Raw genomic sequence first — 19,205 nt, 5'->3', positions numbered from 1 at the left:
TTGAAACATGACATCATCCAGAAAATCTAATAATTATTAATTGGGTGATCAAGCTCAGTGAGCGCACTTCAGCGATGGGAGTAATCCATGCAGCCAAACTCTTACAATATGCCCTCAGTGATGGACACTGGTGCCGGCTAATGCACCTGGTCTGAATCTGCGAAGGGCTCTGGCTCCAGGACGGAGTTTACCTCAGCATTTGCTCTGGCTCTGACTTCGTGGCGGGCTCAGGCTCTGAGTCTGCGGTGGGCTCTGGCTACTGGTCCGCTGCGGGCATGGCTTAAGGTTGGCTGGGCTCTGAGTCCATGGTGGAATCGGGACTGGAGATGTCCTCCTCTGCGGGCCAAATGGTCAGTGGAGATCCACACTTAACCAGCACCCACTCCACATAAGCAGTGAAGCTCTCTTGAGGACCTTCCACGGGCAGAAGTGCCCTCGACCGCTCATTGGGGCTGGCGTTATTGAATGTCCAGAGCGAGAGAGCGGGATAATGGATGAGGCACACCAGATCTAGAGAATCCCACGTGTGGTCTTCAAGGGAACAACCCCCCTGCTCGAGCAGGAGGCGAACTGCAGGTATATCCATAGTTGTCTTTCTCTTTTTACTCGTTTTGCATTCTGTCGCATGACGGTTGTGTAGTTGAATCCAAGAACGATGCGTGATGCAGAATGAACAATACAAAGAAACTTTAATGAACACTGAGAGAAATCTTAAGCAAACACTACACACTTAACAGTGACATTGATGATGCAGAACTCAGAAAACAGAGGGCTTAAATGCTCTGGGAAAGATCATTAACGAAACAAGGAATAGGTGTGTAACTAATCCAAAACCATACCAACAAATGAAAGAAAAGGCTGACAGAAACAGGGGAAACCATGAAATGAAAACTAAACAGAACAAAACTGTGACAATAATATATTAATTCAATAAAAGGCCAACTGTAATTAAACACTACACCACATGACACACTTAACACACTTTTTAACACACTAAAGTGCACTTTTTAATAATGTCAAATTAAATGTTTTACTTTTTTCTTGCTTTAAAGAAGTACACTTATTTTGATGTACTGACAAACTTACTCACATGTAAAGTACTTATTTTACCTGTAGTTTGTTATATAAATATTTAAAGTTAACATTAATCATTTTATAGAATATACTAAACTGCAACTTCATTACAAATGTGTAATTATAAGTATATTTAAAAACATGAGAGCTCACCAGCTCTCAAAAGAAATTTCTGGATTGTGCTATTGTGTCTTCAGTGTTATATGTCTGATGCGTAACCTTCTTAAAGAGAGTAATCAGATTAACTGTGACCATATTTATATGCTAAGAGATAAAAGAGACGCTAAATTCGCAAAAATAAATAAATTAACAAATGAGCAAATAAAAATAATTTAGATAAATGATATCAAATCATTTAGATAAATGACAAATAAATCCCTTTAGGAACCCTAAGCTATTCGAGTCAAGCAAGAGGTGTAAAACCACTACTTTTTCTTTTTTTTTCAACTTAAGCATCGCAACAGTAACAAAGCAACCAGAACACACACATCAGGGTGGCGAGCTTTTGACCGGCAAGCACCACTCGTATTTTCTTGTGTAAAAATCTAGTTTTATTTGACCTCTTTTTTTGAAACCTTTATTTCCTGTCCATCTCTTTCATTTCAAACATGTCTCTGTGATTGTTTCTTTTCCACCATTCTCTCCCGTCTCTCTGTCTCTCTCTCTCTCTCTTTCTCTCTTTGTGTGTCTCTGTGAATCTGACCCTGGATGAGAGTTGTTTAGGATGAGCTCACGGTTGTCCCTCCTCCCTCTTTCTCTCTTTCTGTCTCTCTCGCTCTCTCTCTCGGCGGAGCACAATACCATGGGGATTATGGGTATAATGGAGCGCAGGCCGCTCTCTGCCGGGCCTCATTGTCTATGAGAGGGGCACTATTGTGGACAGGACGTACACACACTCACCCCACTGCTGTGCTATACACACATATCTAAACAAGCACACACAAAACAGACAAACACTATCCTGGATATAATATTTTAAAATTTTAATTTACATATACAATAATAATAGATAGATAGATAGATCTATTATTGGTAAGTTTACAATAGCTTGTACACCATAGATGGCAGAATAGAGTAAGATTTTATTTTACATTTTAACCTCTAAATAAGCAGGACATTTTACGTTTTTGAAAAATGTAAAACAAGAATATTAGGACATCAAATGAAAAAGTACTATTTCCAGGTCACTCACTCACTCTGTGACACTGACCATGTTATTAAGACAAAGATGGCTTAATCTAAAGGTCAGATTTCCTTACATAAATTAGGATGTTCAAATAAGATCAGTTTAATAGTTTGACTGAAAAGTGAATGGAAAATATTAAGTATTTGGTCAAATTAATTTATGTATTATTACAACATCCACTTGAGTTGAGATAGAAGCTGATGATAATGTTATCATTGATCATTTAGACGCAAGGAAATCTTTTGTTCAAAGATTAGAAAGTTAACATTGCCATGGTCATTGCCACAAATTTAATTCGTTACCCAGAAATAGTGCAGATTCTGAGATATTTCGTATTTATTTTCATATTGTATTGAGCACATACAGTGATATGATGATATGGGCTGTTTTAATTTCTTTTAGTTCAGCTGCAGGTGTGATGTTGCATAAAGGTTTCTATAACTACTGAAATTAAGAATGACATCAGTAGGAATATGATTTTAATTGTTCTCTGCTGCCCTCTACTGTTAATGTTATTCATTGATTCATCTGCACCTGAGAGGATCTGTTTGACCTGTCAGATTTTATTTTGTGGTTGCTTAAGTAAAAATAATTTCTATAGTGATTCTGAAGATGTGTCGTTATCATCATGTCCAACTTCAAAGTCATGAAAATATTTAAATCACATCTTTCTTGCACTTTGTATCATATTATCATAAAGGCGTTGGAAAAATATTATGATGAAATGTGTCATTATATATTAATTATTTTACATGAGTTAACTCTACTCTTATATTATTGTACTATTTTTTTATGAATTCATATATTTATATACTCAAACTCAAAGAGAGGTACAAGTATGTTTATAAGACATGAGGCCTATAATAGTGTATAAAACACACTTTCAGTGTAAAATACTTGTTTTTTAAAAAAGAAATTAGTAGCCTACTTTTATTCAGTTAGTAGGTTATTTCAGTTATTTCTACAATTAAACAAATCTATATCAAACAAATGCTGTTATTCCAACTTTCTATTCATCAAACAATCCTGAACAATCCTAACCTGGATGCCAGCCGAACTTGTCCACAACATTTGAGGTCGGTCAGTTCGGTCTGGACTTGATCCGTTGTGGAGCAACCTGGGAGCAACTATGCTCGAACCAGAGCTGTTCGGACCAATCAAATTGTCAGGGCGGGCTTTATACGATGATGGACAGATGATCAACAGTAGTAACGTAATCATCCACGTCCCAAAGAGCGCTTGTACACTATACTGCCAAAAGAGCACCGTCCTTCGGATGAGACGTTAAACCGAGGTCCTGACTCTCTGTGGTCATTAAAAATCCCAGGATGTCCTTCGAAATAGAGTAGGGGTGTAACCCCGGCATCCTGGCCAAATTTGCCCCTTGGCCTCTGTCCATCATGGCCTCCTAATCATCCCCATATACTGATTGGCTTCATCACTGTCTCCTCTCCACCAGTAAGCTGGTGTGTGGTGGGCGTTCTGGCGCAATATGGCTGCCGTCGCATCATCCAAGTGGATGCTGCACATTGGTGGTGGTTGAGGAGATTCCCCATTCTATGTAAAGCGCTTTGAGGTCTCAGAAAGCGCTATATAAATGTAAGTAATTATTATTATTATTATTATTGTGTTGCGATAAGATTTGTTTGTATTGTCGAGTTCTGTCATTTTTTTTACAGTCTATGGTTCTAATCCTAAACCATGTTTAGGTTCTAATCTAACTTGTTCGTATATGCATTCACCTTTACTATTTCTCTCAAAAGTGTTGGTAAGTAGCCTACTCCGTGTATGATCCTTAAATGATTTTTACAACACCGGCAAAGATCGTTTACACTTCTTCTACTTCTTCCAGCGTGCGTGCAGTTGAGTCACTTACTCCGTTGCTCTGATTGGTTGTAGGTCTAAAGCAATATATTAGCTACTGTTTTTGACTGTATTTTCCAATAAATGCAGCCGTGGTGAACACGAATTTTCTTTCAAAAATAAAAAATCTCACTGACTTTATTGTCACATCTGTACAAAGTGTAAAGTGTGAAAATCATGCCAGAATCTCCAGATTGACAGCGCCCTCTGCTGGACGGTCTAATACTGCCCTCCAGAACAGTTCAGGGGTGCGTTTCCCGAAAGCATCGTTGGCCAACCATGGTCGCAAGTTCATCGCAATGTCCATTGAACTCTATTGGTAACGACGGAACTTGCGACCATAGTTGGCCAACGATGCTTTCGGGAAACGCACCCCAGGTCAGGGGTAGGCCTACTCACTCCTGTTCCTGGAGATCTACCTTCCTGCAAAGATAAGCTTTTACCCTGATCAAACACACCTGAAGCAGCTGATTAAGATCTTCAGGAGCACTTAATAATTACAGACAGGTGTGCTGGATCAGGGTCTGATGGCCTCTGCAGTTATAGGTAGATCTCCAGGAACAGGATTGGGAACCCCTGTGATAGAGTAATTCAGTGCTTCTTCTGTGTAAACAACAAAAACGTGAATCTCTGAGGATGATGACGTCATGTATTACGTGTTCAGTCTGTAGTGTTTCATCGCCATCTAATGGCCTGGCAGCAGAATACAGTGTTTTTAGTCGTTTTCGTGGATCCGTGTGAATGGGGATCGCTTTGACAATGGTGTCGCCTGTACATGGAAAACTCAAAGGAAGAACGTTTCTGTTTTAAGCGTATCGTTTTCGTGTAAATGTACCCTAAAATCCCCCACCACTGCATATTTTGGGTGCTTCTCAATACTCAAAGTGATGTTTCCTTGTCCTCTGTCCTCCGGCCCATGACCTGAAAACCAATCGAACTCAGGCATCTTGAAGGACATCTCAGTTCTTTAAATGCAGCAGAAGGAGGTGAAGAACAAGGAGCGACAGCTTCCTCCTCCATCCTGAGGGGGTGGAGCTCAGCTAAGAAAGGAATTTGTATGTCTCCCTCATCTAACAAACCTGACTCCACTCACCAGCTCAGTAGTAGAGATTGCAAGACACGAGCTGTGTTCGTAATCGCCCTCTATACCCTCGAGTGAATGAAAACGAGTGAGTGAATTCGGACACAGTGCGCCGGAAAGGCTGCTGTTTTTGCATAGTTTGTGCTTGCTGTTTAATAATCATCTAAAACTTATCAAACTAGCAGCTCCAGCATGAAAAGATTTATCTTGAACTCTGTCATGGAAACTAGCATTTATAATCCTCAATTAAACAATTTAATAATCAAGTAAAAATGAATTAATACCTGTATGATATTACGCTGTAGCCACATTGGACCAGCGGTTTGGAAAATGGATGGATGGATGATTCAGGTTTTTCTGATCGGACACGGGAATTCATTCGATGTGACTCTCGCTGTGCATTATGGGTATTCTCTAGCCATTGAATGTACATTGCACTCCTTATTGCGGTGCATTATGGGTTTGAATGAGTGCACTTGATAACGTCCTGGCTTTTCCTCTGTGATCTCGGCATCCCTCCCGCTCCACTAACCACTTCTCTTCCCTTGATGTTGATGTAACTGCTGATACTCTCTGACAGTATTAGTCTTCTCATCTCCAGCCCTCGGCCCACAGATGCCCTTCGTGACCATGGAACAAAGCTCAGAGCTGCTCAGGGGAAATGACACGGGACAAAAGACCCAGCTGACCGGAGCAAGTTTCAGTCTCTCCTGCCCTCTTCTTCCTCTAGTGTTCTGTTGCCAAGGTCTTTTACTATCGAAATAAACAGCAACACTTCAGACACTTGGAAAATATTTACAAAATTCTCCTCCCTAGATCCCCTCCCACCTTCTACAGGAGATTTGCCAAACCTGCTCTGACCTCATCAAGACATCTCGGACCACTTTCCCAAATTTTTCTGCATTTAAGCAGGCTCTGGTAACCCCACAGCTGAACGCAAACAACACTTAATCCTACAGCAGATGAAAACTATAGACCAGCATCTCTTCAGAAACTTTTAAAAGAGATGTGTTCAATTAGCTCTGCTTCTGGACGACACTAAATACAGGTGTAAACGGGGTCTGAAGTGTTTTGAGCTCCTCCACTTTCAGAGGTAATTGAAAACACATTTGACCGGATTACTTTCGTAGTGTAAACACTCATGTGGTCAAATGCGTTTGAACAGCCACAAAAGATCGTCTTCTCTCCGTCTACTGACCTAATGCATAAACATGGGAAGAGCTCTAGACAGACGGGATTTAAACTTTAACAGGATTAAAGACCCAAGTTTGGTTTGAAGATGAAAAACGGATCAAGCACAATGTTCTCTCTCCATTTCTGATTTCTAACACACACTCGCAGCGTTCGGCTGGTCTTGTGTCTGTCAGAGCAGAAACTAAAGCTGCTGCTCTCTGTGTGTTTCCCCATCGTCTCCAGGCGCATTCATATAAACTGTGTGAGCTTATTTGTCCATTAGATTGAAAGATCTGAAAAAGCCCAAACATTTACCCACCCATAGACCCTCTCCTTGAAGAAATCAGGACAGAAGTGTTTGAAAGTGGACAAAAGAGACGGATTAAAACACCAGGTGTAAACGGGAATGTCTACTTGTGATCCGAATCAACCAAAACACATCTTAATACCAGGTGTAAACAGGGTCTAAGGGCCTGTTAAGTCTCTTGTGTCCACTTTCAATCACTTCTGTCCTGATTGTGATTTCTTTGAGTGGATGGTTGAAGACTTTCAACCACATGAGTGTCTACTAATGCATCCTCGACTACTTCTGGAAGATGAAAACGCTTTACACCCTTTTTACCCCTGTATGTAGCGTTCACAAAACACATTTTAATACCAGGTGTAAATGGGGACTATTGCTGAAACTCTTTGCTGGCAAGAACGAACTTCAGATCATCTATTCTTATTATACTGGACCGGTCTTCTGTCTTTGACACTGTCAACCACCAGAACATCCTTTCTGTCCTTTCTGACTTGGGCATTACAGGTACTGTACGGTACAGCTCCATGGGGAAATGCCGGGGGAAGGAGTTTCGACCGCAACGTTGCAATGGTCATGTTCTCACAGTGGGTGCGTTTACATCCACGTTCTTAACCCGATTATGCTTAATAAGCCATCAATGCACATCATCATTTAAATGCGTTAACCCGTTTTCCGTTATCGGAGGAAGGTTATAAACGGCTTAAGCATAACCTGATCGTCACAGCTGGATTTTTGCCCCGTATGGCGAATTCACCCAGCATGTAAACGCATTAACCTGCTTTCTGCTTATCGAAGTGTGCGTGTGTGATATATGACAGGAACGCATCCTTACTGTGGATTTAAGTGCATCCAGACTGAGCGAGAGTTTTGCAGTAATATATCGCGAACTCAGACACTTTCTTGATCACACTCTTTCCAAAATGCAGTCAAAGTGCTGCATCTGTAACTGCATGAGAGGATAATATATGAGCCGTAAGTTTCCGGCTGACATGTTGCAATACTCTTCTTCAGTTTTTAATGCTTTATTTAACATCACAACCAACATAACAAATGAAATAATCAAAGTCAGATATGCAAATTATTACGCTTTGGCGTCACTACCGGGAAATAACCTGATTTATTAATAAAGTCTTGTAAATGCGGGTTACTTGTTGGTTTGCATGTAAACCTGGAGAGCAGGTAAGCTGATTTTTGTGAGTTATCAGCGTACTGGTGGTGTGCACGTAAACGTGCTCAGTGAGGAGATGAACCATCCATGAAAGCTTTGTCAGCGTGGGTACAACCCAAAAACACGAGGCAGACATCATGGCAGTCATGGCATAAGAGATATCGACCGTGTCCAGAAACACACATGTGGATAGGCATCTTTAAAAAGGCATCTTTTGCTCTTTTAGGGAAACAGGGAGAGAGAGAGAGGCTGTACTCAGTCTTCTTACAGAGGCAAATGGGCAGAGCGATTGTTTATCACAACCACTCGGCTCCGAAGAACAAATCCGAATAAGTGAATGCACGCCATCTTCTTTTACACCCGTATGTCTGTGGAAATGCAAATTCCACTCGCCAGTTTTCATTGGCCTTTTCTCAAAGTATCAGAGGTGTTTAGGGCTCCCAAGCGCGAGAGTCAGTCTAATATTGAAGTTACTTACAGATAGGGTAAATTCAGGTTGATTGGGACAATTTTTCCAAGTCATATCTATGGCAAAAAGCCCCAATCACCCTGAATTCACCCTAGTGTTCTGTAAAGATGTTATTTCATCAGTCTTTAAGTGGAGAAGTATGACCGCTGTCGTAGATTTTTCCTTAAACCTAGCTAAGTCCTATCTCATCTGACCTAAGTCTACCTGGGCCTATAATATTTATACTCTAGCGCGTCTACACATCGACGGCGGCTGAGTCTAATCCTATACCCTAGCGCGTCTACACATCGATGGCGGCTAAGTACAACCCTATACCCTATACCCTTAGGTCAAATGCTTTAATCACGGCCGGAGGATCTCTCGAGCAGTTCTCAGAGAATCTCCCCCAAGAAGAAGCAAGGCCGGAGGATCTCAGACAAATTCCATTGAGAATCCCACCAGCTAACACGAATACAACAGTTTTTATAGAATAGGGAGATATGGCAAAATGATATGAATTTGATTGGTTCTTCACATGCAAACCCTTCTGTTACTAGGTAAAGCAAACTTTGTTTTAGTGATTACTTCATTGTTAATCACAAGGTTCAAATTTTAGTCATCTGTCTAGTTTCAATTCCTAATTTGTTATTTTTACACTCACAGAACCAAAGTAAAAGGGGTATGGCAACACAACATACAACATTCAAAAACACAGGACAGAACGTTTTAGTACATTGTGTTTCAAAGTGTTATCATGTTAGGCCTGAAAAAGGAAGTAAGGTTAGATGTTAGAGACATGGTTAGTTTGATATACAGTTTACTATTTTATCTATTAAAAATCCACCACACCGCCCACACGCTCCCTTCTCCCCTTAACGATGTACTAAATATGCCTTCATCCGATTGATTTTGAGGACAGCACAGATGCATCTACAGATTCTACATGACATCCCACTATCCTGTGTGTAATTCTGCGATTATAGCTAAAGGAAAAAGTTACATCTGAACAGATTGGTTGGCAGCTCCTTTGGGTGAAATTAGAGAAATGTGGTAACACTTTACAATAAGGTTCATTAGTTAACACTTAATGTATTTACATTTACAGCTTACATGAACTAACCATGAGCAATACATTTGTTACTGTATTAGTTCATCTTTGTTATAGTTAATACAAATAAAGCTGTTCATTGTTTGTTCATGTTAGTTCACAGTGCATTAACTAATGTTAACAAGATTTGAATAAAGTATTAGTAAATGTTGAAATTAAAATGAACAAAGATTAATAATATATAAGTTCAGTTCATGCTAACTAATGTAATTAACTAATGAACCTTATTGTAAAGTGTTACCAGAAATGTTTGATAATTTAAATATTTGATGTAATCTGTATCTTTTCTGTTGTAACTCTTATTAGAGTATTGCAGATTAACTGCCAACTAATTGTTACTTTTTTGATGCATCCAATTTATGCGTATTTATGTGAAATGGAGGAAGCAAGATTGCACTATTTGCTTAATGAGTGTAAATACAGACTCATTTGTCCCATTTTATTAACTAATCTGGTCATTGAAGAACTTTTTTACTTTTTAATTTCAAATAATAATGATACTGTTTAAAACGTTAATGTTTTTATTAGTTTGCAGTGTGTAGTACAATATGTCTTACAATATTTTGTACATTATTTTTTTTAAATCAGTTAGTGTTTGTAAGTGCTGCATTCTAATTTTGTCATCCTTTCTAGATAGAATGTGTTTGGAGATTTGTAATATTTGCCAATGGTACACAGAAATGCATCCATTCACGCTTTATAGGTTAGTATTCTCTATAATCTTGTCTTGTTATTTTCTATTTTTTGACGGCTCATGTAAGCTAATATAATGTAATGTTTGAGAATAGTGACATCATATGACATGGTGAAACTGGAGCTCTGATGTCATGCACCGCGTGTCCACCTTCTGCTTGATTACCTTCTTCAGGTGTGTTTGATAGTTACAAATAAGTTTTGATTTTATTGTGTTGAAATTTTTGTTTACAAGCTACCCCCAAAATTATGCATGGACATTAAAATGTATAGTGTTATTTTTTTTACAGTCTACAACAACAACAACCCTCAGTTTCACAGACAAGGCTAAATTAAGCCTAGTCTCAGACTAAAATGCATGTTTGAGCTGTTTAACTGAAAGCAACTTGCACTGACAATCTTAAAATATGTCAGTTTCATTGTTTTGTCCGAGATGCACACCAGTAATGTTTTCTTTTTCTTTTTCTAAGGCACGTTTATAATAGCTACTTAAATGGCCTAATTGAACTAAAGCCTAATCCTGGCTTAATCTAAGCCCTGTCTGTAAAACCAGGCTGAAATGTCCTCTGGTCCTTAATATTTCAGATTTTAGGATTTAATCTTTTATCACATGATAATTATGAGTTGAGGGGAAAAAAATGCCATGGCCATTCACACCATGATGTTTAGATAAATATTGAAATTTTATAAAAATGTACCAATGCACTTGCAAATAGATTATTGAAAATATTACGAGCTATACGACATTTTACTGATATTGCACAAAAGTCTCGGCGGAAGTGACTCAATCGCGCTTCATGCTGCAGAATAATGCACTTTAACCGCTCAGAGTTTCACAAAAAACGTCTTAAAATGTAATGTTTTCATAAATGCATTTTAATCTCCCACACTGGTCGAGTAATTATCTTAATAAGCTTTTATCGCCGCAGTAAAACGGATATTTTTTACACTGATCCTGTTTTCAGCTGGATTTCTGCTCATTTGGACTGAAGGTGGACTGAAAAGCACAAAGCGACATAATTTGACGTACTGAATTTGAGTCAGATTGGGATGTGAACACATTGAATCAAATGTGAAATATTAAAGTGTTTTAAGTGTTAGAGTGACAAGTCGCTTGAGTGAAGTGCGCGAGATTAAACACGTTTGAAGAAGAGATGGACCAAAATGAATCATAAAAAGAGTATATTTATTGAAGGTAAGTCAAAAGACTTATTCATTTGTGTTTATTTGTCTTTATTGTGTTTTAATGAGCTGTTTGTCTTGTGCTCGTGTAGAAATGTGAGTATTATCCGTTAGTTTTCACCGTGTGTGTGTTAGCCCACATGCTAACCGTGCAGCTCTATTCACACAGGAAAAATGCACGCATCTGAGGTCATTAAACAACAAATATACTTAAATTAAAGTGCATTATATTACACATGTGCAGTTTGAAGGTATGTCCTCTTGTTTAAGCGTTTATTTCAGTGTATGAATGCTGAAACAAACTGAGGCCTGATGCTATGAGACGATATAAACAAACCTCTGAAATCGTTGAATAAAAAAAATGACATTAAAACTCACTAAATGTGCTCATTCTGGCTTGCATCAAAAATTAACAAGACTTTATCTATTTTCATTCATCACCGCTGTCTGTAGATGTTTTAGCCATGTTTCTCAGTGTTTTAGCGTGGGCCCTTCAATCTCATACAGTGATACATTGTGTACAGTTGATACATATTATAATGTTATTTCCCTCTCTGATACGAATGACTATAAAATAATATATGATGATGTTATCAGCAGTATCATATTGCCTTCAAAATACATAAAATGCATTTATTAAATTTTACACATTATGTTGACTGCTCTTGCACTTTTAAAGGAAAAATGTCTGGAGATCTAAAGGTCCCTGCATTTTACAACTTGAGTTTGAAAAAGTATAAAGATGAGGCTAATTTATGTTCACTGCAGGACAGGTAAATATAACAGCCATAAAAAATTGTAGTAAACACCTCTCTGTCTGTAACAATCTGAAGGTCTGTGCTGAGTTTGGGTTTTAAGTTTGACATTTAGAAAAGTTGTTCTCAGAACCAGTACTATTTTAATAATAAAAAACAAATAGCTAAATTTTCCTATTACATTACTCCAGTCTGTCAGCACTGTTAGGTCTCAATGCTATTGGTGTCAAGTTGGGCCAGTGGTTCAGGAATCTGAAGACAAAAGGGATGCCACATTGCTCCTGGATGTAAAAATTAGTTTTACTGCATTAAAGCAAAGGACAAAAAAAGTAATTTTTCATAAACTGCTGCTGAAACTGAGAACAGTACTGCTCCCCGATACACATTCAGACACAGGTCCCATTCCCTCTAGGTCTTCAGAGTTTCTATATTAGTTTATCTATTACTAGTAATGATTACAGCATCTAGGCAGACAAATCAAAGTCCAGAATCAAAACTTTAATGATCTTTTTACTTTTATAAATAAGGCCTCGACACCAAATTTCAAATACCAGTAAAATTTCACAATTCTTGATTCTAAAAAACTAGCCTATATAAAATTCAAATATTATTAATGACAAGTAAACGGGCAGTAATACAATAAGAACAAATAATCAAAATATGAGCAATGATACAAATAAATACAAATATACAAGTGAAATAAACAGTGCTTTTCTTGTTTAGGTAGGTTTAACATTTGTTTAAAGGTACAGAAATTCAAATTTAAAGTAATAAAATGTAAACTAACACTGCATAGTCTCTACTGTATAAATTAGGTTAAATATAGAATAATCCTTATTAGGGCTGGGCGATATATCACATGACATTGTTAGACTAATCAAGGAACCGGCTTTACTGACGAGATGCGCCTAACAATGTCATGCGATATATCGCCCAGCCCTAATCCTTATTAAAGTTACAAAACTTATTCAGTCAAGAGCATTGAGAGATTTTCTCTTTGTCTTTTGTAGTTTAATTAACATTAAGGATACAGACAGTAGCAGAAACATTAGGCTGCTGTCACTTTAAAGTCCCCCTGTGTTGAAAATCAAGCTTTTAATGTTGTTTATATGCTTTTAATATGCTTTTAGACAAACTATGTGCAAATTCAGAAGTCAATATTAGAGTATTTTCTCCTTATAACTGCAGTGAACCAAAGTCAGTCTCAAAAACACGGTTTGAAATCGCTGGTGTTTCTTGTCACAAACTACCTTGTAACCAATCAGATCAACATGTGACGAGTGGATCTCTGAGCTGAGTGAGTGAGTGGAGGCGGGGCTCATTTGCATATTCATAGAACCGCGTATACTTAATGAGGCAAGGGTGTCAAGTTACATTCAAGCTATTGTAAGGCATGAAGAATTTTTATCAAGAGAAAAACTTTTTAAATATGTCATTATGGTGATCAAAGATGAGTTTTAAGGGATACAATTATTACCTACAAGGGGACTTAATGCACGGATCCAACATACTGTTTACACATACGTTTTGCTCTCTTTCAACCTTTCTTACACAATTTGTGCTTGATAAATCTTGTCGTCTTACATGTTTTTTTAAGAAATGAAAAGCTACACACTCCATTAATTAGGGTTAGAAGAACTGATGCCAAACATATAACATGATAGAAACATGATGATCACAGCAATAATGATCCAATCATACACTCTTAAGCATTTTCCTATTTAAATCCCAACAGCAACTTTATTTTGGCCGGGTAGTGTAGCTTGTAACATTATAAATGTCTTTAAATTTCTGACCAATTTAATACATCATTGGTGAATAAAAGTCTCATTACAAGCCCTTTAGTGGTAGTTTAACCGTTCCTGGGTGAGCTGATCGCCAAGTTACAGCTCATTGCATCTCAATAAATGCATGTTGCCGTTCTGAAAGTTGATGTATATTTACATCTCATACTTATTTCTTATTCCACTCAAGGGAAAGAGATCAAGGTAAATTGATACCTCATGATATAATCCTGTGTATGGCTGTGCTCTGATACGCTGTTCTCATGTGTTTGATAGCCCTGGATAAGTGTGAGGACAGGAGAGATGGAGGCTTTAAGCAGTCCTGGAGGTGTTCTCTCTCAGATGATAGTGAAGACGACAGCAGACATGAGTAAGGTCATTCAGCACAGAGCAGCTTGCAGCCCACTCAAGCATCTCTGCATCAACGCTTTGAGCCAAACCTTATTACTGTGGTAAACAGAGAAACATCAAGGTCAAAGAGAATATAGAAAACTATATGGCTAGTGGTCCGCTGTGCAGACGAAAAGCTACAATCAAATATCTTTTGCTGAAAGTGGACTTCACTTGCCATTGTTTCGCTACGGCTCGCTGACAGATGCCACATTTTCATCGGCACAGTCCTCGAAAAAGAGATGTTTAGAAGAATGTTTAAGGTCCTCTTTTCATAACAATAAAAGCATACAGTGACTAGAGGTCTGTCAAGCTTTAAAAATGAAAAGAAAAAAAAAAACCTTATGAATAATAAAAACATGAATTGGGTTATGGACAAATGGATTTTTTTTGGCGCACAACCCCGGGTCACTTTGCTTTTATTGTATGGAAAAAAGCAGGCTGGTTTATCTCTCATTCTCTCAGTTTTCACTCTAGAACTGAATCTGTTTGATGCCAGGATTCGGTTTGTCTGAAAGTGTTTATGAAGTCGGGTTTACATCAGCAAACCTGTTAGATCGACGTCAGAAATAGTAGATTCAATCCTGGATGCCGGGTCCTGTCATAAAATATCCATTTTGTCTGGTATCCAAAACCTGTCAACAGCAAGTCAGACTTGTCTGGTTCCCAAAATCAGTGTGTGGCACCCAAAACTGTGTTAACAGTCTTTCATCAGCCAAGACGTTGACTGAGAAAGACAGAGATGAGCAGAAAGCAGGACATGAAGTAATAATTATATAAAAAAGCAGGGTTTATTTATTGAGTAATCTTAGTTGCTTATGTTTTAATGCCCAGACTTCGTCTGACCAACAGAAATACAAGTGTTACACCAGTCTGCTTTACCACAACATCCCATGAAGCCTTGAAATATTCCCCTTATCTCTTATTTGTGAAGACAAGCATTCCTCATTCCCTGAAACCCCACATTCATAAGATTAAATCCACTTGAAATGTAGGGAGTGAAAATGCATGAAAAGAGACCTGTGGTGTTGGGGAATAAGGTCCTGATATACTTCCAGTGAAATCGAAGATTTTACCTGAAGTGTATGAGGGTCTTAAGAATCAAACACTTCGGACCAAGCAATCAAACCAAGTGTGAAAACATCCTAAGTGTCTCTCTCTTGTTGTCCGCTAGCGCTGCCCTTATGACCATGGAGCGAGTGAGTGGCCAGCAGGAGCTTTCACCTGAGGGAATCAAGGTATTTACTCTCTCTGTCTCTCATATGCTCATTTTCCTTTCATTGTCTTTCCATTATCTTTCAATAATTGAGCCCCAATCCTGCCTGTCTTTCTCTTTCCTGCTCCCCTCTGGGTCAGTTTGTTTTGTTCTGTTGAATTCATTTTTACAGGTTACTCAAAGATGTTACTTTTTATGTAAAATTACATTTATATTAGGGCTGTCAAAAGATGAATCGCGATTAATCGCATCCAAAATAAAAGTTTGTGTTTACATGATATATGTGTGTGTACTGTGTATAATTATTTTGTATATATAAATACACACACATGCATGTATATATTTAAGAAATATTTGCATACATATACTGTATATATATTTATATAGTTTATATTATATATAAATATAATTTTTTTATATATATAAATAACACATTTTTCTTAAATATATACATGCATGTGTGTGTATTTATATATACAAATTTAATTATACACAGTACACACACATATATTATTAAAAACAAACTTTTATTTTGGATGCGATTAATCTTTTGACAGCCCTAATTTATATTATTATTATATAAAATATTATAGTTACATTATGTATTATAATTGTAGTATATTATATATAGATGAACTATATGTTGTAAAATATAACATTAATATAATAGATGTAGTATATATTATAATTGCACTCAGTTAGTTTAATTTTTCACCTAATTTTTATATATTTTAATTGTTGCAATAAAGTGTCAAATACAGAGTTTTCTAGAATGTCAATGTATGTCATATGAGTCCTTCCAGAATTAGCTGGAATAAACAAACTGTTAATTATAAAGGTATTATACTCGTGGCCATGTAGTGTAATTGTGGTGAGTTACATGTTTAGCCCGGTCTCAGGTGTGTTGAACTATGACTTTATAACCTGAGCGCTCTGATCTGTCTCTGGCAGACTCCATCCATGAAGAGCTTCAGTGCTAATGGCTCTGTGGAGACTCACGAACGACGTCCAAATCAATTAAGACCTCTCATCAGAACTGGCAAGCTTAGGTATTGTAGTTGTATGTATTTATCACCCTGGGTAAAAAAGAGTATTTAATATATAAATGTTATAGCTTAAAGTGTTATTTAATAATTCCATTAATTAGAAATACATTGCAAACATCTGCTTATCTTTTTTGCAATATTCTTTAAGTATTTCCATCAGATATTTATACTCATGGCTTTTGTTGCTGTTCACGGTCTCCCAGTGAAGCAGCTCATTCAGTGAGTGTGTCTGCGCTCCCCAGTCGAACCAGCTATCTGATAATGAGCCCGGCACCGTCCCAAGGAGTCGTGGTTCAGGGGCGGCTCTTCCAGCACGCACAGTTCTCTTCCCCAAGCAGAAAGATGGAGCAAAGGTACAGCACTGGACCAGTTGACTTTACAGAGTAACTAGTGGCTGATGTTTGACATCAAATAGGTCAGAATATGCTCTACTAGAAGTATGAGTATCGGGAGGAATACTGCCTTGATTTTAGTTAACCGTAAGCTGTTTTCAAGTGCAAAGATAAAACAATATGAGACATAAGCCTCTTTGTTTTTGATTTTGCCCCTTTTACACCTTAATATGTGTTTTGGTTGATTGGATCATAAGTAGACGAGGGAGACACATTCCCGTTTACATCTGGTGTCTTTTGTCCACTTTCATCCACTTCTGTCCTGATTTGTTCAAGGAGAGGATCTATGGGCGGGAACATGTATGTTTTTTTATTTTGATCTTTTGATCTAATGGACAAATAAGCTCACACAGTTTATATGAATGCGCCCGGAGACGACTGGATAAACACATGGAGAGCATCAGCTTTAGTTTCTGCTCTGACAGCCTCAAGACCAGCCGAACGCTGTGAGTGTGTGTTAGAAATCAGGAATGGAGAGAGAACATTGTGCTTGGTACGTTTTTCATCTTCAAACTAGGGGTGTGCGATATCACCATTTTTGATCGTGGACGATTAAAATGTCTCCATGATCTGCTTTTGTAGAAATATCGTAGTATCGCGTTACAGTGCATTCTATCAGTCGCAGTTCTGGCGCCTCCGTCTCAACAACGCGACGTACATACACATCACACGTTAATGCAGATACGGGACACTGCAATTCACAAAAGTTCATTATTTGCATGTGCTTTAAAGCCTTGCCGGTTAAACATTTCATTCGCGTGCTGAAGAGCTGTTCTAACGTGTGCTTTTCTGAGCGCGTACTCGCGAAGCATAGGAACTGTATACTGGACTAAGTTATCTTTAGAGGCTCATTGTGCTAAAACTGTCAAATACACATAAGGTTTATATAAACACAGCTGGTTATATCTAAAGTGAAAGCAAACATTTGAGAGAAAATCTGGTGCGTGTGTCATACGTGTATATTAGATGCGTTGCGTGCCTTCTTAAAGCGACAGTAACCTAATAGTAAACATGCTGCCACTTGTCCTTAAAGGGATAGTTCACCAAACAATGAGGGCCTAATGTGAATTGAACCCAGAACATCAGATGTGACGGATCTGCTGCATTTCTGAATTCTCATGCTGTCTGCCAATGTGTCTCTCCTGCAGATCTGATCTGATCCAAAGAGTGGAGCTGGAGAACATTCTTCTCACGTGTCCACCGATGTCAGGTAAGCGGACAGAGCAGATCCTGCACCAATGAGTCTTCTCACTTACCGACAGATACAGAGCGCACCAATTTAGAAAGGAGTGTGAACTGGTTACTGGAGTCACTTTATGAGCAATCAAGTAAAGGGTTAATGCTGCACTATATAATCTTTTTGTTCGAAATTAAAAAATTTAAACAATGAGCGAGTACCCTTTCAAATCGTGTTTTTGCCTTATTCTTTATCACACCTACCGTAATTATTTATATTTTAGCATTGAACTGCATACTTTAATCATTCATCCATGTGGGTTTACATCATGTCTCTAAATAAAAGCAGACAAGCTCAGGCTACTACTACAGTAGAGGTAGCTTGAATATATATATATATATATATATATATATATATATATATATTATTGTGTTTGTATCGACATGCAATCACAAAAAGGTCAACATGTATGTTAGGCAATACAAAATACTAATCTTCTTTTGTTTTCAGACCAAATGTTATGTTTGGAAAAGTGCATAATTAATAAGCATAAGTCACACTTTATTCCTGTTTTTGAGTTATTATGCAAGTGTGTCTTTCACAGAAAATGTCAGAAAAGTTTGCCTCCAATGTATATTGTCAAATGTGCAAGATCTTTATAATAAAAAATATTAAGTAATAAAAAAAAAACCCCAATGCCTGTCTCTAAACTAGTTATTGCCTTGGTTATAGTTTTCACCTTTATCTGCTCTGAATAGCAATAATTACTGTATGTCTAATGTCATTATAAAATATAGTGGCATATAAAATACTTACCTACTCATCATAAAACATAACATTGATATATATGACTGTTGTTCCACTGTACATCCCTAGATTCAGGAAACGTCGCTATTAAGAGACGTGTCCATCAGAAACGGCGGGCGATGAACAACAGTCCTGATACTGTGGGCAAACCAGTTCAGGTGAGATTGGTTTGCTCTACATTTAAATGTATGATAATTCATGTCAAATGTGCTTTTTTGTAGTTTATTCATTTTTGGCTGAACATAACCCTTTAACATAAAAATGTAAAGTTCTGTCATCAATTACTCACCCTCATGTTGTTCCAAATCCATAAGACCCGATGGCTTTATATGATGAACAGATTTCATTTAGGCTTTTA

The 19,205-nt window shown here is 37.8% G+C and overlaps 1 protein-coding gene across 7 annotated transcripts in view; it reads left to right on the top strand.

The window, feature by feature from the left end:
• Positions 1-10,854: 10,854 nt before the first annotated feature.
• The window catches only part of senp6a (SUMO specific peptidase 6a), a 34,955-nt gene continuing 26,604 nt past the window's right edge, over positions 10,855-19,205 (top strand). For 2 of the 7 annotated variants that reach the window (XM_079887507.1, XM_079887505.1), the window contains exons 1-7: positions 10,865-11,293; positions 14,096-14,189; positions 15,384-15,447; positions 16,374-16,474; positions 16,675-16,824; positions 18,012-18,073; positions 18,917-19,005. In XM_079887507.1, the coding sequence (XP_079743633.1) occupies positions 11,263-11,293; positions 14,096-14,189; positions 15,384-15,447; positions 16,374-16,474; positions 16,675-16,824; positions 18,012-18,073; positions 18,917-19,005 (591 nt within the window). In that variant the 5' untranslated portion in view covers positions 10,865-11,262. Of the gene's footprint in view, positions 11,294-14,095; positions 14,190-15,383; positions 15,448-16,373; positions 16,475-16,674; positions 16,825-18,011; positions 18,074-18,916; positions 19,006-19,205 lie in introns of all 7 variants that reach the window. The other 5 variants (XM_079887508.1, XM_079887506.1, XM_079887510.1 and 2 more) reach the window with 5 other exon arrangements.

Source organism: Squalius cephalus (genome assembly GCF_949319135.1).
Source record: "Squalius cephalus genome assembly, chromosome: 12".
NCBI classification, from domain to species: Eukaryota; Metazoa; Chordata; class Actinopteri; order Cypriniformes; family Leuciscidae; genus Squalius; species Squalius cephalus.
The sequence above is the reverse complement of the archived record's forward strand: the minus strand, read 5'-3'. Positions and strand labels throughout refer to the sequence as shown.